At 48.3% G+C, this 21985-nt stretch overlaps 1 protein-coding gene across 1 annotated transcript in view; it reads right to left on the bottom strand.

The window, feature by feature from the left end:
- Window positions 1-21985, bottom strand: part of KIAA1671 (KIAA1671 ortholog) — a 111362-nt gene that overhangs the window by 68144 nt on the left and 21233 nt on the right. The window contains exons 2-6 of the mRNA XM_038763174.1: window positions 20042-20108; window positions 17529-19076; window positions 15504-15585; window positions 11223-14087; window positions 8297-8428 (exon numbers count right to left, since the gene is read on the bottom strand). Of these exons, the coding sequence (XP_038619102.1) occupies window positions 8297-8428; window positions 11223-14087; window positions 15504-15585; window positions 17529-19036 (4587 nt within the window). The 5' untranslated portion in view covers window positions 19037-19076; window positions 20042-20108. The remainder of the gene's footprint in view (window positions 1-8296; window positions 8429-11222; window positions 14088-15503; window positions 15586-17528; window positions 19077-20041; window positions 20109-21985) is intronic.

Here is a 21985-nt window from a genome sequence, read left to right as displayed (position 1 = left end):
TGCTTTATGAAATCGAAAATGCTCGGGATGGAAATGTGAGCGCTCGTGGTTTTGACGCTGCAGCCGACAGCAGGGGTGGGGGAGGCTGCTCTGGTGGGGGGTGATAGAGCAGGCAGGAAGGGAGGCTGTCTGCTTGGTGTGGTATTTGCTAAGCGCTCACTATGTGCCAAGCGCAGGGGTAGATAAGAGATCGACAGGTCAGACCTAACCCCTTCGCCACGTGCCGTTCCCAGCCTAAGGGGAGAGTACACTCTGCACTGTTCAATAGTAATAATAATAATTGCGTTACTTGTTAAGAGCTTACTTTGTGTCAGGCACTGTTCTAAGCACTGGGGTAGACACAAGTTAATCAGGTCTGCTATTTTGCTGCTCATTACACCCCTAAACCCACAGCACTTAATTATAATAATAATAATAATGGTATTTGCTAAGCACTTACAAAGTGCCAGGCACTCTACTAAGCACAGCGGTGGATACAAGCAAATCAGATTGGATCTAGGCCCTGTCCCACGTGAGGCTCACGGTCTTAATCTCCATTTTACAGACGAGGTGCAGAGGAGTGAAGTGACTTGCCCGAGGTCACAAAGCAGACAAGCGGCGGGGACGGAATTAGAACGCAGGTCCTTCTGACACCCAGGCCTGGGTTCTAGCCATTAGACCACAGCTACTTCTCCCCTTACGTACTTATCCTTACACTCCATCTTTTTCCGTATGCTGGACCCAACTGACTAGGCTGTAAGCTCTCGAGAGCAGGGAATCGTGTCTACCAGCTCTCCCGAGTGCTCAAAACAGTGCTCTTTCACAGAGGGAGTAAGTGCTCAAATATTATGACTGATTGATGGAGATGGGGTGGAGAAAAAAGGAGAGCGAAGGAGATAGCCCTTAACCTAGTTAGATTATTCTTGTAGGTAAGTGCAACAGAGGTAGCTGAAACAACATTCTTGTCAAGAAACACTTCCAACTCCTCTAGGAAGTTAAAGAGGAGAAAATTCTAAGTCATCTTTAATTGCCTGCTACCCAAACACACTTTCCGAACCCCTCTGGAGTACTTTAAGAACTTTACTTGGAAAGTAAATTTCATTGCAGAAAAGCTGTCCACTAACTGTTCTATTGTCCTCTGCCAGGCGCTCAGTGCAGAGCTCTGCACAAGCAAGTGCTCAATTTTTACGACCGAGAGGGAAGCGGCCCTCTCCGAAAAGGGGCGGAGGAGAAATAATAATGGTATTTGTTAAGTGCTTTCTATGTGCCAGGCACAGTACTAAGCGCTGGGGTGGATACAAGCAAATCGGGTTGGACACAGTCCCTGTCCCGCGTGGAGCTCACAGTCTCAATCCCCATTTTGCAGATGAGGGAACCGTGGCCCACAGAATCGACGTGACTTGCCCAAGGTCCCACAGCAGACAAGCAGTGGAGCCGGGGTTAGAAGATGAGGGTTGCTTGTATCGCCATCATCGGTGGTATTTATTGAGCACTTACTATGTGCAGAGCGCTATACTATGTGCAGAGCGCTGTACTATGTGCTTGGGCGAGGACAAAACAATGGAACTGTAGAGGAACAATATCAGACCGCACTGTAGCGAGGTCAGTAAGCGTTTCCAAGGTAAGTCAACGATAAATGTGCTTTGTCCCACCCATATACTACAAACTCTAGGAGGGCATCAGGATTCTACTGATTGTTTTTCATGCGAATGAAAGCGGATGAATTAGGTCCCTAATACCACGGAGAGATAGGAAAGGGACTTTCATGCTAATTAGGATTGTCTGCCAATGATAAAGTTACTCAGCACGGTTCAAATTAAGCCCTAAATATAGATCACCCCTGCTCGGCTTACTCAGCGGCAAACGTTATTACTCTTGAAAATGAAGATGATTCAGGGGTACCCGCTCATTTGCTTTAGCTGCTCTGCTCTAAGAACTCACACAGTTCAGGTGGACGAGAACCGGGGACGTCAAGGAAGCGGGAATTTGAATCAATCCATCAAAGCATCGTGTTTACTGAGCGCTGACTGTGTGCGAGCATACAGGCACTCTATGTGCCAGGCACTGTACTAAGCCCTGGGGTAGATATTAGAAGACGTGAGAAGCAGTGTTGCCTAGTGTTGCCAGCTGGGTGACTTTGGGCAAGTCACTTAACTTCTCTGGGCCTCAGTTACCTCATCTGCAAAATGGGGATTAAGACTGTGAGCCCCACCTGGGACAACCTAAATACCCCAGCGCTTAGAACAGTGCTTTGCATATAGTAAGCACTTAATAAATGCCATTATTATTATTATTATTATTATTATTATTATTAGTGGCCCGGGCTCTCCCGGGACAGGGAGTCAGAAGGACCTGGGTTCTAATTCCGGGTCCGCCACATGACAGCTGTGTGACCTTGGGCAAGTCGCTTCACTTCTCTAGGCCTCTGTTGCCTCATCTAGAAAATGGGGATGAAGAGTGGGAGCCCTATGTGGGACAGGGACTGTGCCCAACTTGATTAACTTGTATCTAGCCCAGCTCTTAGCACAGTGCTTGGCACATAGTAAGTGCTTAACAAGTAGCATTATAAGAATTATTATTTTTATAAGCTAATTGGTTTGGGCACATTCCATGCCCCACATGGGGATCGCAGTCTTAACCCAAGTGGGAAGTCAGTGTTCATCCCCATTTGACAGATGAGGGAAATGAGGCCCAGAGAAATGACTTGCCCAAGGTCAAACAGCAGACAAGTGGCAGGGATGGGATTAGAACCCAGGCCCTTCTGCCACCTAGGCTCTATCCACTGGGTGACACTGCTTCTCCTGCTGGCAGGGGGGTAAAGGTGGGGAGTTGATCATCTCACACCACTTGCCAGAGCCCTCAATCAATCAATCAGTGGTATTTATTGAGCGCTTACTGTGTGCAGAGCACTGTACTAAGCGCTTGGGAGAGTCCAACAGAACAATATAACGGACACACTCCCTGCCCCCAACGAGCTTACAGTCTAGGGGGCCTCACTGATCGATATTCCTTAGAAGGCCATACCAGAAAGATTGGTGGACCAACAATTACGAGTTTTTTGGAAAGGATACAAAAAAGCTAAAGAATCCATGGTTTTGCACATTCTTACCCAGGTGTCAAGGAAAATGCCATCATTTCATTCACTTAGAAAATGCAAATACTGAGAAAGAAGATCAAAAGGGCCTGAGTTGATGAACTTGTATCTTCTCAGGCACTTTTTTAAAAATAGCATTTATTAAGTGCTTACTGTGTGCAAAGCACTGTTCTAAGCGCTGGGGAGGTTACAAGGTAATCAGGGTGTCCCACTGGGGGCTCACAGTCTTAATCCCCATTTTACAGATGAGGTAACTGAGGCTCAGAGAAGTTAAGTGATTTGCCCAAAGTCAAACAGCTGACAGTTGGTGGAGCCACGATTTGAACCCATGACCTCTGACTCCAAAGCCCGTGCTCTTTCCACTGAGCCACGCTGCTTCTCTGAGTAGTACTGAGTAGTACTCAGTACTGAGCACAGAGTAAGCGCTTAACAAATATCCCAATTGGGATGAAAAACATGCCAAGCCAACACTAAAGCCTGTCAGTTCAACCTACATGACATGGCCAAAATCCACCCCGTCCTCTCCATCCAACCTGCTATCACATTAATACAGGCAGTTATTCTAGCCCGCCTTAATTGTTGTATCAGCCTCCTTGCTGACCTCCCAGCCTCCTGTCTCTCCCCACTCCAGTCCATACTCCATTCTGCTGCCTGGATCGTTTTCCTTCAAAAATGTACAGACCATGTTTCCCCACTCCTCAGGATACTACAGTATTGCACATACACCTCTGCGTCAAACAGATACTCCTCACCATCAGCGTTTAAAGCACTTAATCCCCTTGCCCCCTCCTACCTCACCTCACTACTTTCCTACACCAACCCAGCCCGCACACTTTTCATTTCTCTAATGCTAACCTTCTCACTGGACCTCCATCTCATCTATCTCCTACCTACAACCTACCTCTGGTCTGGAACACCCTCCCTCCTCATATCGGACAATAACAGCTCTCGCCCACTTCAAAGCCTTATTGAAGGACCATCTCCTCCAAGAAGCCTTCCTCTCCACTTCTCCCACTCCCTTCTCCGTCGCCCTGATTTGCCCCCTTCATTCATTCCCCCACCCCAGCCCCACATCCCATACGTATATTTCTGTATATACCTGTAATTCATTTATTTATGTATGTATTTATTATTATGTATGTCTGGCTCCCCCTCTATTCTGTGAGCTTGTTGTGAGCTCACTGTGGGCAAGGAATAATAACTGCAGCATTTGTTAAGCTCTTATTAGCTACCAAGCACTGTTCTAAGCACTGGGATAGATCCAAGGTAATCAGGTTGTCCCACATGAGGCTCACAGTCTTAATCCCCATTTTCCAGATGAGGTAACTGAGGCCAAGAGAAGTCAAGTGACTTGCCCATGGTCACACGGCAGAGAAGTGGGGGAGTCAGGATTAGACTCGTCATCCTCTGATTCCCAAGCCTGGGCTCTTGCCACTAGGCCACGCTGCTTCTCAAAATGTGTCTGTTTGTTGTTAGACTGTACTCCCCCAGGCACTTAGTGCAATGCTTTGCAAACATTAAGCGCTCAATAAATACGAATGAAGGACAACCTGGAAACGTGCACCTGACATGCAACTAGTCCAACGTTCAATAAACGGACAAATGCAAAAAGCAGACACGGTGTTGAAAACTGCCCCCCTACCCCCACTTTTCCTCTGCTTCTAGACTGTGAGCCCAGACCGTGTCTATATGCTGCCAACTTGTACTTCCCAAGCGCTTAGTACAGTGCTCTGTACACAGTAAGCGCTCAATAAATATGATTGAATGAATGCTCCTCCTCCCCTCCCCATCGCCCTGACTCCCTCCCTCTGCCCCACCCTCTTCCCCTCCCCACAGCACTTGGGTATGTTTGTACATATTTATTACTCCATTTATTTTATTAATGATGTGAGAAGCAGCGTGGCTCAGTAGAAGGAGCACAGGCTTTGGAATCAGAGGCCATGGGTTCAAATCCTGGCTCCACCAATTGCCAGCTGTGTGACTTTGGGCAAGTCACTTAACTTCTCTATGCCTCAGTTTACCTCATCTGTAAAATGGGGATTAAGACTGTGAGCCCCTGTGGGACAACTTGATCATCTCGTAACCTCCCCAGCGCTTGGAACAGTGCTTTGCACATAGTAAGTGCTTAATAAATGCTATCATTATTATTTTTATTATGTGTATATATCTATAATTCCATTTATCTATTTTGATGGTATTGACACCTGTCTCCTTGTTTTGTTTTGTTGTCTGTCCCCCCCCACCACCATTTCTAGACTGTGAGCCCGTTGCTGGGGAGGGACTGTCTCTGTTTGTTGCCAAACTGTACTTTCCAATCAATCAATCAATCAATCAATTGTATTTATGAGCGCTTACTGTGTGCAGAGCACTGTACTAAGCGCTTGGGAAGTACAAGCTGGCAACATATAGCCAGCTTAGTACAGAGCTCAGATCAATAAATACGACTGACTGAATGAATGAAAAAAGATATTAAAATTGTGATTCCAGCACACTTCCAAAAAAAAAACAAACCAACGACCTAATTGCCCCCCCTCCGCAAAAAAAAACCATACCCAAAAATCCAAAAAACACACATGGCAACAGAGTGTTTCTGCTTGGGAAACCCTTTAAAATGAAGATATTTTCAACTGATTTCAACCTCGCCCTCTGGTGGCCATCTCCTGGCATTGCAAGACAAACCTCGACATTAGAAAAAAGGACTGTGGAAGTGGCGGTATTTACTGAGCGCCTACTGGGGGGCAGAGCCCTGTGCTAAGCGCTGGGGAAAAGAAAAAATAAGGACTGTGGAAGTGGCGGTATTTACTGAGCGCTTACTGGGGGGCAGAGCCCTGTGCTAAGCGCTGGGGAAAAGAAAAAATAAGGTCTGTGGAAGTGGCGGTATTTACTGAGCGATTACTGGGGGGCAGAGCCCTGTGCTAAACGCTGGGGAAAAGGGGACCCCGGCCCCCGTGATCCATGCTCTTTCCACTGGGCCGTGCTGCTTCTTCACCAGTGAGGAATGCCGGCCGTTCCAAACCTGCTCTCTTCAATCCCCATTTTACGGATGAGGGAACTGAGGCCCGGAGGAAGCGAAGTGACTTAATAATAATGGCATTTGTTAAGCGCTTACTATGTGCAGAGCACTGTTCTAAGCGCTGGGGAGGTTACAAGGCGATCAGGTTGTCCCACAGGGGGCTCACGGTCTTCATCCCCATTTTACAGATGAGGTCACTGAGGCCCAGAGAAGTTAAGTGCCTTGCCCAAAGTCACCCCGCTGGCAGTTGGCGGAGCCGGGATTTGAACCCATGACCTCTTGACTCCAAAGCCCGAGCTCTTTCCACTGAGCCATGCTGCTTCTTGACCACGGTCACCCAGCAGACGAGTGGCAGAGCCGGGATTAGAACCCACGGCCTTCTGACCTCGAGGCCCATGCTCTATCCACTACACAGTAGTACAAGTAGTAGCAGTAGTAGAAACAGTAGCAAGAATAATAATAGTGATAACTGTGGCATTTGCTGAGCACTTACTATGTGCCACATTATAGATGAGCTAATGGAGGCCCAGGTAAGTGAAGTGACTTGCCCAAGGTCACACAGCAGACAAGTGGCAGAGCCGGGATGAGAACCCATGTTCTTCTGACTCCCAGGTTTGTGCTCTATCCATTCATTCATTCAATCGTATTTATTGAGCGCTTACTGTGTGCAGAGTGCTGCTCTAAGCACTAAACTAGACCACTAGACCATACTGCTTCTCACCAGCAGCAGTAGCAATAGTTGTAGTAGTAGCAACATCAGTAGTAGTTATGTTGCCGATTTGTACTTCCCAAGAGCTTAGTACAGTGCTCTGCACACAGTAAGCGCTCAATAAATATGATTGAATGAATGGATAGTAGCAGTAGCAGTAGAAGCAGCTTAGCAAGAGCACGGGTTTGGGAGTCAAAGGACAGGGGTTCTAATCCCGGCTCCGCTACTCGTCTGCTGTGTGAATCCAACTTGTACTTTTTCCAACTTGTACTTCCCAAGCGCTTAGTACAGTGCTCTGCACACAGTAAGTGCTCAATAAATACAAGTGAATGAATGAATGAATCCCATGCGGGACAGGAACTGGGTCCGACCTGAAGAGCACTTAGAAGAGTGCTTGGCAGCGCCTTCCAAGTACTATAAAAAACACAAAACAACAAATTGGCGGATAGGGATTAGAACCCAGGTCCTCCGACTCCCAGTGCTGTGCTCTTTCCACTCGGCCAAAGTGCTCTACTGGTAGTTTCCGGCATTCTCAGAGACTAACCTAGGAGTTAAACCGAATTATTTCACCACCACCCCGTAAGACAGAGCCCCTCTCTTCATCTCTTCCCAGTTCCATATCCGCCAATCTGTTCGGATTCTATGGAAGCCATCTGAATTAAAGTAACATTGTTTCCTCCACAGAAAGTGAAATGGGGAAGAGTGGAATGGGAGGTCTTAAAAAAAAAAAATGAACTCCACATTCAGCCTTAAAGTTAAATGCTAAACAAGGTCAGGGGGCCAAAGTGACATGGCATTTTATGGCACCAATTTAATGTTCGATCAAAGAGCAATCTTAATATTGATGGGGCCATGGTGACTCTCTGAAGAAGTATGTCGAACTGCACAACGACTACCTCAAAGACTCTTTGTTTACAAAGAACGGGTGAACTGAAATCAGCCGACTTGCTGACGCGAGAAACACAGTGGCTAGAGCCTGGGCGTCAGCAGGACCTGGGTTCTAATCCCGGCTCCGCCAGTTGTCCGCTGTGTGACCTTAGGCAAGTCACTTCCCTTCTCTGTACCTCCATTCCCTCATCTGTAAAATGGGGATGAAGACGGGGAGCCCCATCCTTTTCCTTCGTTCATTCAAATGTATTTATTGAACGCTTACTGTGTGCAAAGCACTATTCGAAGTGCTTGGGAGAGTACAATACAACAACAGACACATTCCCTGCCCACCACAAGCTCAAAGTCTGGGGGGGGGGGGGGCGCAGACATTAATAGAAATAAGTACCTTGTATCCACCCCAGCGCTCAGTACACTGCCTGGGACATAGAAAGCACTTATACACCACGATGAACGAACCAGAAGCCCCCGACCAGCTGCTGTCAACGGTTTTCCCTCCAGCGCGATCCCCAACTCCCACCTTCCCCACACACACACCGGAGCCAAACGGACAAGGGCATCCAAGACGGGATGATTCTTTAACCCGGAACAAGTAGCGCAGACGGGAACTCACCAGAAATGGCTCCATTCTCTTGTCTTTACAAAAACTGCGGCTTCTCCTCGGCATCGGTGGAGGGGTGGGGTCTCTCCCAAGGGGTCTGTCAGTACGAGGCCTCCTCCTCTGTCTTTCCAAATCTTGGGGCGCCTGAGTTCCGGGAGACGGGAAACGTTTTGGAAAATTCTCGCTTGCGGCAATTAAGGACCACGCGATTTATGTGGACGCTGAGGTACAACTTTGTCAGAGCGATCGAGCAATCCACCCATGGCATTTATTGAAGGCTTACTGTGTGCAAAGCGCTGTACTAAGCGCTTGGGAGGGGACGATAAGACAGAATTAGTAGACACGTTCCCTGCCCATAATGAGCTGACAGTCTAGAGGGGAAACTTAGAGTGAGATTTCCATAGATAAGGGGTATTATTCATTCATTCAATTGTATTTATTGAGCACTTACTGTGTGCAAAGCATATACTGTCTGGGAGAATACAACAAAACAATATCACAAACACATCCCGGCCTACAAGGAGCTGAGCGTTTGGGAGAATACAACAAAACAATATCACAAACACATACCGGCCCACAGAGAGCTTACAGTCTAAAAGAGGAGACAGACATTAATATAAAGAAATAAATAAATTATAATAGAAGTCATTGCTTAGCACAGAATGGGGACTCTTCATTTATTCTGACTATTCCAGTTGTATGAAAAGCAGCATGGACTAGTGGCTAGAGCACAGGCTTGGGAGTCACAAGGGGACCTGAGTTCTAATCCCGACTCCACCATTTGTCTGCCGTGTGACCTTGGGCGAGTTGCTTCACTTCTCAGGCCTCGGTTCCCTCAGCTTTAAAATGAGGATTAAAACTGTGAGCCCCAAGGATGGTGTTCTACCTGATTAGCTCATCTCTACCCCAGCGCTTAGTACAGTGCCTGGCCCACAGTAAGGCCATAACACTATAAAAAAACCCTCTGCATTTTTTATGTTTGATGCCTTCTTGGAGTGTAAGCTCCTTGTAGCCAGGGATGTTTCATTCTTTCATTCTGTACTTCCCAGATACCAAGTACAGTGCTCCATACCAAGTGGACACCCAGTAAATACTATTAAAAATATTTTTCAAAATTAATATTTTAATATTTTTAAAATTTTAAAAATGCTATTGAGTGACCATTCTGTACACAGCACTGTGCCAGGGGCTCTGGAGAGTACAAAAGAGTTATATGCTGCTTTCGGGCAGAGATAGTAGCTCCTAACGTTATGGTGCTCTCCCGAGCACTTAACACAGTGCTCTGTGCAGAGAAAGTGCTTGATAAATATGAGGAAGCAACGTGGCCTAGAGGAAAGAACAACAGGGCCTGGGAATCAGAGGACCTGGGTTCTAAAACCGGCTCCGCCACTAGTCTGCTGTTTGACGTTAGGCGAGTCTCTTCACTTCTCTGGGCCTCGGTTTCCTCACTGTGGCCAGGGAATGTGTCAGTTTACTGTTCTACAGTACTCTTCCAAGTGCTCAATAAATACAATCAATCGTATTTATTGAGCGCTTACTGTGTGCAGAGCACTGTACTAAGCACTTGGGAAGTACAAGTTGGCAACATATAGAGACAGTCCCTACCCAACAGTGGGCTCACAGTCTAAAATGGAATGAATGATGAGTGAATGAATGAAATGGGGCTTAAATCCCAATCCCTCCTCCTTGGTTGGACTGGGAGCCCCGTGTAGGACCGGGACTGTGTCCAACCTGATGACCTTGTATCTCCCCCAGTGCCTAGCACAGTGCTTGGCACAGAACAAGCACGCAACAAGGTGAAATTACTATTATTATTATTGTTAATTATCGGGAGAAATGATCCCTGCCCTAAATGTGTCTACCTCATCTGTAAAATGGGGATTGAGACTGTGAGCCCCACTTGGGATAGGGACTGTTTCCAACCTGATTAGTTTGTAAACACTCCAGCGCTTAGAACAGTAAATAACTAATTAATGTATGGCGCTTTGGGAATTAAAAAAAAAAAGTATCACATAGAAACACAGAAGCAGCAGGGCTTAGTAGCTAGAGCATGGGCCTGGGAGTCAGAAGGTCATGGATTCTAATCCTGGCCTTGCCATTTGTCTGCTGGGTGATCTTGGGCAAGTCACTTCACTTCTCTGGGCCTATTTACCTCACAGTACAGTGTTCTGCACACAGTAAGGGCTCAATAATCGAATGATGATAATGATAATGATGATGACGATAATGACCGAATGAATAACATCTCGACTCGGATATGCTGCCGACACCTCAAACTTAACACGTCCAAAATAGAACCTGTATATATGTATATATGCTTGCACGTATTTATTACTCGATTTATTTATTTATTTTACTTGTACATATTTATTCTATTTATTTTATTCTGTTAATATGTTTCGTTAATATGTTTTGTTCTCTGTCTCTGTCTCCCCCTGCCCCTTCTAGACTGTAAGCCCACTGTTGGGTAGGGACCGTCTCTATATGTTGCCAACTTGTACTTCCCAAGCGCTTAGTACAGTGCTCTGCACACAGTAAGCACTCAATAAATACGATTGAATGAATTGAATGAATGGATGAATCTGTAAAATGGGGATTGAGCCTGTGAGCCCCATGTGGGACAGGAACTGTGTCCAACCTGACTGGCTTGTATCCACCCCAGAACTTAGTACAGTGCCTGGCATATTCATTCATTCATTCAATCGCATTTATTGAGCGCTTACTGTGTGCAGAGCACTGTACTAAGCGCTTGGGAAGTACAAGTCGGCAACGTATAGAGATGGTCCATACCCAACAACGGGCTCACAGTCTAGAAGTGCTTAACAAATACCATCATTATCATTATTATTACTATTATTATTACAGTACCTGGCACATAGTAAGCCCTCATCAAGTACCCTAATTATTATTTTTATTATGGTTGTAATTTAGAGCATACCTTTTTCTCCTCGCCAGGCTCCAAGTCCCGATAAGACGGCCCTCTTCTTGCCAGCTGATTTTCAGAACTTTCCTTGGGGGGGCTCGGCTGGCAATGCTGTGCATCCCGTCTTCCTCTGGCTTCCCGCTTCAGAGAGAGCTCCTCTCTGATCTTCCAGGGGGGTCCCTTCTCCGAGTAAGTGTGCTTGATTTCCAAAGGCAAGGCTTCCGGATCGATCCCACGATCACTCCACCTGGCTTTATTCCGCCCGCGGGTGGAACTCTCCCCGTCTTTCTTCCGCACGGTCCGCCTCCTGGGAACCTCTTCAGAAGCCACGGCCGTCCACGGGTCCCAGCTGGGTTCCGGCTGGGACCCCCGGCCTTCCAGCCCCTGCTGCCTTCCCAACCCGGGGGTCTCTTTCTCCACTGCTCCGGTCATAGGGAGACCGTCCCCACGATCCACTGCGTCCGCAAGCCGACCGGAGAGCGAAGACGGAAATCTTCCCCGTGGATCCTGGGAGTACTGCCTGCCGGCATCTCGGCCGGGAGACTCCGTCGGGCACTTGGTGCTTTCCGGTTGGGGGTGCGCTATTGTCAAACTTCCCAGTCGCCGACGGGGCGGGGAGAGACCATACGATCTCCTGGGATAAGAAGGATCCCTAGATTCTTTCTGATCCGTCCAGCCAGACTTCAGGGGCGTCTTCTCGGCGACCCTCCCGTGGTCCGGCCTCTCCTGCTGGGACCCACCCCGATCCAAAGTCAGGGGGTCCCGTTCTTCTTGACCGGCCTGACCACTCCTGCATCCATCCTTGTACTCTGCCATCAGGGCATCGATATCGAGAATACGGTGCTTGAAACCATCTTCCCGCTCCTTGCCAAGCGCGTCCTCACTGTCTCCATCCTGCTTCTTTCCGGTTATCGTGTCGCTCTCTTTGCAGGGACTCTTAAAGCGTGGAGTGGATGCTGAGATGTGATGGGAAGACCCTCGGCATCCACTGCCTTTTGGATCATCCCGGGGGCTACTGGAATTCTCCGGCCGGCCCCTAAACAACAAAGAATCAACGTCGATCATTCTTCCATCCAAACCGGAAGTCCGAGGGCTTCGGCTACCAGACTGCCTCTTCTCATCCTCACGAAGCAACGACTGTTCAGGGGGCTTGTTATCTTTTAACAGGTTTAAATTATCCCTCCCCAAGTTTTTGCTATCGAAGGCCCCCGGAGAACTTCCCCGGGTGGCGGAGGGCAGATCGGTCGACGGGTGCCGAGACGGAGCACTGAGGTTTCCGCCGGAATTATCGGTGGGATTCGAATTAACCGGTGGGTCTTTGCCCCGCGAAAAAGGCTGTCTGCTTTCACCAACTGAGATGGAAGTGCTCTTTTCTCTTCTATCATCTGGGACCCGGGAAATGGAGGGGACGGTTTTTGACGGTCTGTCGCTCGGTTCCTGAGAAACAACCAGGGTGGCCTCTTTCGAATCACCATCGCCTTGAAGGTGTTGACTTCTCCTTCTCACCTCCTCGTTGTCGGTTTGCAACAGCTCACCCCTCCTCTCGAGCCTTCTCAAACGTTCCGACAGGCCGAACTCATCCAACCCCAGATGGACGGGTAACGTCCTCCGCCGCCATCTCTCCACCGTTTTCCCCTCACTCTCCCGGGGCTTCCCAAGTCTCTCTTCAGCCTCCCGGAACCGGCTCTGCTCACCGGCGTGGGGCGCAGCATTTCTCGGGGGGTTGATTTCGAGGCTCAAGGAATCTCCTTCACCGTTGGCTCCGAGGTCTGTCCTAGGGTGGAGATCTGTTGAGAATGGATGGAGCTGGTCACCTCTTTCCGCTGACGACCGACTGCCTGCTTTCTTTCCTTGTGTCGAAACTTTTTCCTGACCCATGGCAAGGCTTGTGTCACAGGCCAAGGCCCGGACAGCTTGAACTACAAAGTTCTCGGGAACACAGGTCGGACTTTCGTTCTTTCTCCTCAAACTCCGGACGTGCCACGTCGTCCCTTTCTCTCTGGCGGTGGATCCCACGTCCTGGACTCTGGCATGTGAGGGCTCAGGCCCACGTCCATGTGGGACTGGATCGCCACCGGACTCGACTTTGGCTTCTCCGATGCCAGGCCCGGACGCTTCTGGCCCATCTCTGACGGGGGAAGCCTGGACGGGAGCTCGGAAACAGCCCGCCTGACCATCTGGCTTGTCCTGTGGACTGTCGCTGAGGTATCTCTCCCACAAGGAAGACCGGTGCTCTTGGCTCCGACCTGTCGCTGCCTCGTCTTTCGGGACCTCACTGAACGTCCCGTTCCCAGGAACGATGTCACGCCTCGGCCCCCACTCCTGGCCAACGGGGCGATTTTCACTGGGAAGGAGCGTGGGCTTCTTCCATCTGTCACTTGACCGATCGTCGGCCGGGAAGAGTTTCTGCTCTTCATTCAACAGAGCAGCGGGTGGGACCGAGACCCGAACTCTGAACCCCCGGGGCCCATCGGTTCCACCTCCCATTTTGTCCCCCGGCTCACATGCTCTCTCACGGCTGAAGCCCGTCGCCACCGAAGCCTCCTCAGAGAGTCTGCCGGAAAGCTTCGCTTCGGGGTCAGTAGGTCCTGGCCGATCCCCGACGTAGCACCTTTGCACGTGATGTTCAAACACCGTTGCCCTAATGGTTCGACAGTTTTCCTCTTCTTCCGACGGGGAGGGTCTTGGCTTGACTTCAGCATTTCGCTCCGTCCCCAGGGCAGTTTGGGTCTGAAGGGAGGAACCTATTCCTCCTCTGACGCAACTTCCCTGCCTCTCGATCTGCCCGGCCTTGTCTGATCTTCTCACTGACTTCCTCTGGCTGCCTGACGCAGAGACTTCGTCCAAGTCTGCTTCGGGCCAAAGATGTCCTTCTTTATGCTAAAATAGAAAAGTCAACCATGAGGGATGGGAAAATAAAGACTAGTGGTGGTGGATTTAACAGGAAGCAAAAATGACCTGGGGCTCTGGTTTAAGAGTTGCATTCAATGGGAGGTTGCAGGTCTTCTATAATAAAAATGGTATTTGTTAAGTGCTTCCTATTGGCAAGTACCACGGGAGATTTTATATATGTATATATATGTATCTATATATTAGCTAGTTTCTACCCCGGTGTTTAGTTCAGTGCCTGGCCCACAATGAGCATTTAACAAATACCATAAAAAGACCTTCCACTCCAACAAGTGGAATAATGTAATACAGGAATCAGAGTGGCCTAGTGGAAAGAGCCCAGATCTGGGAGTAAGAGGACCTCGGTTCCAATTCCAGCTTCACCACTTGTCTGCTATGTGACCCTGGCAAGTCACTTCACTTCTCTGGGCCTCAGTTACCTCATCTATACATTGGAGATTAAGACAGTGAGCCCCATGTGAGACCTGAATTGTGTCCAATCCAATTTGCTTGTCTCTACCCCAGTGCTTACTACAGTGCCCAGCACAAGGTAAGTGCTCAACTAATACCATAATTATTATTATTATTATTATTATTGTTATTATTAGAAGCAGCAGCATGGCCTAGTGGAAAGAGCCCAGGCCTGGGAGTCAGAGGACTTGGGTTCTAATCCCACCTCTGCCACATGTCTGCGTGTGATCGAGGTTAAGTCATTTCAGTTCTCTGTATCTCAGTTCCCCCAACTATAAAATGGGGATGAATAATAACAATTGCATTTATTAAGCACTTACTATGTGCAAAACACTGTTCTAAGCGCTGGGGAGGTTACAAGTTGATCAGGTTGTCCCACAGGGGGCTCACAGTCTTAATCCCCATTTTACAGATGAGGTAACTGAGGCCCAGAGAAGTGAAGTGACTTGCCCAAAGTCACCCAGCTGACAATTGGCGGAGCTGGGATTCGAACCCATGACCTCGGACTCCAAAGCCCGGGCTCTTTCCACTGAGCCAGAAGACTGTGAGCCCACTGTGGGACAGGGACTGTGTCTAGACTAACTACCCTGTATCTACCCCAGCGCTTAGTGCCTGACACATAATGAGCGCTTACCAAACACCACAATTATTATTGGGATCAGTGACTTGTACAGGATGATGATGGTATTTGTTAAGCGCTTTCTATGTGTCAAGCGCTCTTCTAAGCGCTGAAACCCTTGCAGTCAGTAGCCTCAGCATCCGGGACTCCGGGCACCGGCCTTCCAGAGTCAGGAGGAAAGGCGGCCCATTGGGAAGGCTCGGCCCACGCCCTCTTTGCTACCCACGAGGGGCTTCTCAGAGGTCAACCCGAGACCTGATGCCAAAAGCAGAATTTCAGACAAATTCTGAGACAAGGCCACAATATTGGCTCCTTACCTTTCCTTGAAGTTCTTTAGGAGAATTCGGCTCAGCAGATCGCTCCCATCTCCCTTCGCTCCTTGGAGCTGGACTTGAAAACCTAACGAACAGAACAACAGTGGCATTTGTTCGGTGTTGACTAATAATAACTGCGGTACCAGTTAAGCGCTTACTATGTGCCAGGCACTCTACTAAGCACTGGGGTAGATACAAGATAATCGGGTTGGATACAGTCCCTGTCCCAAACAGGGCTCACAGTCTTCATCCCTATTTTTCAGATGAGGTAACCGAGGCATAGAGAAGTGAGATTAAAGTGACTTGCCCCAGATCACACAGCAGACAAGTGGTGGAGCTGGGATTAGAACCAAGGTCCTTCTGATTCTCAGGCCCCGAACACTACCCACTCGGCCAAGCTGCTTGACTATGTGCCAAACGTTGCACTCAGGTGCAATGATCAGTCCCTGTTCTACCTGGGTTCACAGTCTAAGGCAAGGGAGGAGGCAGATATTTAACTCCCATTTGACAAATGAGGAAACTGAGGCACAAAGAGGTTAAGTGACTTGCCCAAGATCACACAGTGGAGAAGCAGTGGATTCAAATTTGGGTCTGCTGACTCCCAGAGACTGGGGTTCTTCTCATAAACAGGAACAGAGCCATTTAATCCTGGCTATTTTTTTTTATGGTATTTGTTAAGCGCTTACTAAGTGTCAAACAGTGTTCTAATCGATGGGGTTGGTACAGTTAATTAGGTTGGACACAGTTCCTGTCCCACATGTCTCACAGTATTAGTAATTATAATAATTATAATAATAATAATGGCATTTGTTAAGCGCTATGTGCAAAGCACTGTTCTAAGCGCTGGGGGGTATACAAGGTGATCAGGTTGTCCCACGTGGGGCTCACAGTCTTAATCCCCATTTTACAGATGAGGTAACTTAAGCACAGAGAAGTGAAGTGACTTGCCCAAAGTCACACATCTGATAAGTGGCGGAACTGGGATTAGAGCCCATGACCTCTGACTCCCAAGCCCGGGCTCTTTCCACTGGGCCACGCTGCTTCTCTAATAATGATAATATTTGTCAAGCACTTACTATGTGCCAGACACTGCTCTAAGCACTGGGATTGGTACAAGATAATTGGGTTGGACACAGTCCCTGTCCCACCTAGGGATCACAGTCTTAATCCCCATTTTACAGATGAGGGGACTGAGGCCCAGAGAAGTGAAGTGACTTGCTCAGGGTCACAAAGCAGACACGTGGTGGAGCCAGGATTAGAACCCTTGACCTTCTAACTCCCAGGCCTGGGCTCTAGCCACTGTGCCATGCTGCTTCTCAAACAAGTCAGAGGACCTCAAATGCTTGCAATGTGACCTTGGGCAAATCACTTCACTTCCCTGTGCCTCAATTTCCTCATCTGTAAAACAGGGATTAAATCCTACTCCCTCTTACTTTGACTGTGAGCCAAGTCCAACCTGAAGAGTAAACGCTCAATAAATAGGACTGAATTGAAAGAATAAACTTGGACCTACCGCAGTGTTTAGAAGACTGCTTGACCCACAGAAAGCTTTAAAATACAATTTTTTTAAAAAAGGAGAATTGATTGTTTTGAGCCTGGTGAAGACAAAAAAAAAAATCAACATCTGACCTAAAGTTTAAAAAATATTAAGAACATCGGAAATTAACATTAGGAGATTTGGGGGATACATATTTGGTATTTAGGAACATTTGGGAAGCAGCACGGCCTAGTGGAAAGAGCCCAAGTCTGAAAATCAGAGGACTTGGGTTCTAATCCCCGTTCTGCCACTTGCCTGCCGGGTAGCCTTGGACAAGTCACAGGATTTCTCTGAGCCTCAGTTTCCTCATATGAAAAATGGAAATTAATTCCTACTCCTTCCTACTTAAGACCATGGGGCCCAAGTAGGACAGGGACTGTGTCAACCTGATGACCTTCTACCTAACCCAGCGCTCAATAGAGTGCTTGGCCCATAGAACGCGCTTCATAAAATCATAATTATTACCGGCGAGAAGGGAAAAGGGTACTTACACCTTGGTTAAATCAGCAGACAGTGGCCTCGGAGGAAATGGCTGCCAGAGACCCTCTCCCGGGATATCTTGGCCTTCTTTTTTCCAACCTTTGCTTCTGTCCTGAATGTTATCCTTCTGTCCTGTCCTGTTATCCTTCTCAACAGTGGAGGGAGGAGGAGGTTCGATCCCGGAAGGGGAGAAGATGTTCTCTGAGCCAAACCAACTGATGCGCTTCTTCACGCTGCCCTTGACCCACTCGGTTGCCGGGGAAGTGTTGGCGAGATGGGTCCTTTCCGACGACTTCTCCCTTGGCCTCCCTTCCTCCTTCGGCGTTTCGTTCCCATCGTCTCCACTTCTGTCAGCCTTAAGTGACAGAACCAAAGTGCCCGTCTCCTTCTCGTTTTGTCCGTTTTCCAACTTGGTGGGATTTTCCCTAGGGGGCCGGTGGATCTTAGCTGAGATCTCGGCCGAGGTTCTGGAGCTGAGCGAGTCGGTGTGTTTCAGGGGAACTATCTGCTTCCACTCCCTGATTCTGTTTTGAACGTCAAGAAAATCGGGCTCGTCAGCCCCTCCTCTGCAGTCGGAGGGGACGGGATCTCTCGTCACGGACCGCGATTCCTCGGCTTTCCGTTCTAAAACAGGGCGTTCTCGCCGCTGGTCTGCATCAGCGGGGTGCGCTGAGGGTCCCTTTTCTCTGCTCTCACCCCAGGGGCTACTTATTTTGGGGGGAACGTTTTTATTTTCAAATTTGGCTGTAAGATCCACGGAGAGAGGCCTAGGTTTTCTGACACACGTTTTCTCCGGAGTGGCAGGTGGGGAGTTTTCTCCCAAGGCGGCCAAACTGTTCTCCTTTCGATCTTGAATGGACTCGAGAAAGATGGCGGACACCGGCCTCCTCTTGGGCCTTAACTGGACCTCGGGGGTCGAGTCAGCTTTGTCGGTGTCCCTTCGCCGGCAGTCCTGGGGGTTTAGAATGGCATGGTTTTCCCGGGGATCCTGCTCAACCCCCATCCCGGGAGATCTCTGGGAGACTTGCTTTGGATCGAAAGAGAGAGAAGTCCGTCGGCAGAGAGCACCGGGAGGTTTCCGGAAAGGTAATCCCAGCTCGGTCGTCCCCCCGGGCTCCAGGGACGGTGGTGCCTCTCTAAAGGAAGTGGCACCATCTTGTCTAAGCTCCCCAGTGGTCAGAGTCGCCCGCTCCCCAGGTTTCTCGATGCTGGCCGCGGCAAAAACAATCACCATGTTTGGACCGGGTTGGGGGTAGAGGGCCTTGGCGGAGAAGGTCGCGTTTTGGCTCAGACGCTCGTCTTTGGCTGTGTTTTGTTCCACTAAGGAAGGCATGTTGTCGTCCTGGGCCTTGTCCTCTCTACTGCTCTCCACTGCTGGGCTGGGCCAGAGGCTTCCCCAAGTCCCATGGCTGCCCTTCAGGGATGTGACGGGAAATTTCACATTGGCGAAACTCTCCGACGGCGCGTCTTTGGAAAAGGGTCTGGGGGAGAGTCTGGGCCTTGAGCTTCCGGTAGACATGGCCGTGGGCTCACAAGAATCCCAGAGCCGCTCTTGTCTCCTGAAATCAGGGTAGACCCAATCAATCCATTAATCAATCAATCATATTTATTGAGTGCTTACTGTGTGCAGAACACTGTACTAAGCGCTGGGCAGAGTACAATATAATAACAGACACATTCCCTGCCCATAGTGAGCATTCAGTCTAGGGGGAGCGAGATTAATAGAAATAAATGCCAGCTATGGACATAAGGGCTGAGGGGCTGGTGGGGGGGATGAATACAGGGAGCAAGTCAGGGCGACTCAGAAGGGGGTGAAAGAAAAGGAAAATAACAATAATAATAATGATGTGGTATTTGTTAAACACTTACTATGCACCAAGCACTCTTCTAAGAGCTGGGGTAGATACAAGGTCATCAGGTCGACCCACGTGGGGCTCACAGACTTAATCCCCATTTTACAGGGAAGACCTCTTGGAGGAGATGGGCCTTCAGTGAGGATTTGGAGGTGGGTGGGAGAAATTGCCTGTCAGATCAATCAACAGTATTTACTGAGCACTAACTATGTACTGAGGAGCAGCGTGGCTCAGTGGAAAGAGTACAGGCTTTGGAGTCAGAGGTCAGTGGTTCAAATCCCGGCTCGGCCAATTGTCAGTTGTGTGACTTTGGGCAAGTCACTTCACTTTCTTGGGCCTCAGTTACCTCATCTGTAAAATGGGGACAACCTGATCACCTTGTAACCTCCCCAGCGCTTAGAACAGTGCTTTGCACATAGTAAGCACTTAACAAATACCATCATTATTATTATTATTACTGAGCATTGTAATAAGCGCTTGAGAAAGTACAATACAAGAGAATTAGCAGAAAAGTTCCCTGTCAAAAAAGAAGAGGGAGGGCGTTTCAGGCCAGAGCAATGTGCCACGCCATTATCATCCTTCACGTATTGCTTGTGTAATATCTCCTCATTGGTCACTTCATTGACAACGGAGAGGGTGGTCAGGGATTTTAAGGGGGCAATGATCTCTACCTGTGTTGCCATAGTCGCAATCAAACGTCCAACGGAATTAAGAAGATCCTAGATGAATCCACAGCAGCTACAGGAGAGAGAGAGAGGGAAAGTGTCAGTCAGGGAAGAGCATCATTTGGTGAAGGAAGCATAGAAAGCAATCGATCCATCAATCAATAATATTTATTGGGCATGTATTGGATGTACAGCACTGTACTAAGCATTGGGAAAGCATAATACAGTAAAGGCCATAAATGAGAAGTAGCGTGGCCTAGTGGCTAGAACCTGGGCCTGGGAATCAGAAGGACCTGGGTTCTAATCCCAGCTCTGCCACTTGTCTGCTGTGTGACCTCTGGCAAGTCATTTCACTTCTCTCTGCCTCTGTTCCCTCATCTGTAAAATGGGGGTTAAGACTGGAAGCCCCATGTGAGACATGGACTGTCTCCAAGCCGATAAGTTTTTATCAACCCCGGCACTTAGTACAGTGACTGGCACGTAATAAGTGCTTCAACAAATACCACTACAAAAAAAAAAGGGAGCTTAAGGTCTCTTGTGGGTAGAAAATCCTCAAAAACCAAACTGTCGGTTCTAGGGATCAACGTCCACTGGCCCACTGTCAGGAAGGTGAGTGCAAAGCATTGTAGGAAAGGTGGGATGGGAGAATGACCAAAACAAGATGTATTTTCCCTCACCTCCAGGAGTTTACAATCTGATGGGGAACGCAGGCGAAAAACGATTTATAGCAGTGCTTTCTAAACTAATGGCTCTAAATATCTGTCCACAAGGTTTAACTTCGATGTAGATGACACTAACACCTATTTACCTACATGCATCACTCCATAGTCTTCCTCACCCTCATTCCTACCTCTCTGTGTACATACGTAGTAAGCGGTTTACAAATATCATAAATATATATACACACACGCACGCACACATATATATATGTATATATATAAATATTTATGGTATTTGTTTAAACGCTTACCATGTGTCAGGCACTGTACTAAGTGCTGGAGTAGATACAAGCTAATCAGGTTGGACGCTCTCCCCCTCCTCCCCCTCTCCATCCTCCCCGCCCTACCTCCTTCCCTTCCCCACAGCGCCTGTATATAATGTATATATGTTTGTACGGATTTATTACTCTATTTATTTATTTTACTTGTACATATCTATTCTACTTATTGTATTTTGTTAATATGTTTTGTTTTGTTCTCTGTCTCCCCCTTTCGGACTGTGAGCCCACTGTTGTGTAGGGACTGTCTCTCTATGTTGCCAACTTGTACTTCCCAAGCGCTTAGTACAGTGCTCTGCACACAGTAAGCGCTCAATAAATACGACTGATTGATTGATTGACTGTGGGGTTGAGGGAGAGGTGAAGCAAAGGAAACAAACATGAAGCTCGGCCACTTCATTCGTTCATGCAGTTGAATTTATTGAGCGCTTCCTTTCATTCAATTGTATTTATTGAGCGCTTACTAAAGCACTGTACTAATCCCCATTTTACAGCTGAGGGAGCTGAAGCCCAGAGACCACCCCCTGGGTCACAGAGCCAACAACTGGAGGAGGTGGGATTAGAATAATAATAATAATGATGGCATTTGTTAAGCGCTTACTATGTGCAGAGCACTGTTCTAAGTGCTGGGGGGGGGGGATACAAGGTGATCAAGTTGTCCCACGTGGGGCTCACAGTCTTAATCCCCATTTTACAGATGAGGTAGCTGAGGCTCAGAGAAGTTAAGTGACTTGCCCAAGGTCACACAGCAGACATGTGGCACCCCAGGTCCTTCTGACTCCTAGGCCTGAGCTCTATCCACTAGGCCAGGCTGCTTCTCCAACTGCCCACTGGACTCCTTAAAACATCCCAAACACTAGGAAAATGCCCAAGAAGGCACCAACAGGAATAAAACCTCGTTTCTTTAAAAAAAAAAATGCCCCACATCCTAAAATCTCGGGCTGAAATCATTA

This window comes from Tachyglossus aculeatus, chromosome 21, assembly GCF_015852505.1.
Source record: "Tachyglossus aculeatus isolate mTacAcu1 chromosome 21, mTacAcu1.pri, whole genome shotgun sequence".
Lineage (NCBI taxonomy): Eukaryota > Metazoa > Chordata > Mammalia > Monotremata > Tachyglossidae > Tachyglossus > Tachyglossus aculeatus.
This window is presented reverse-complemented; position numbering and strand designations above follow the sequence as displayed.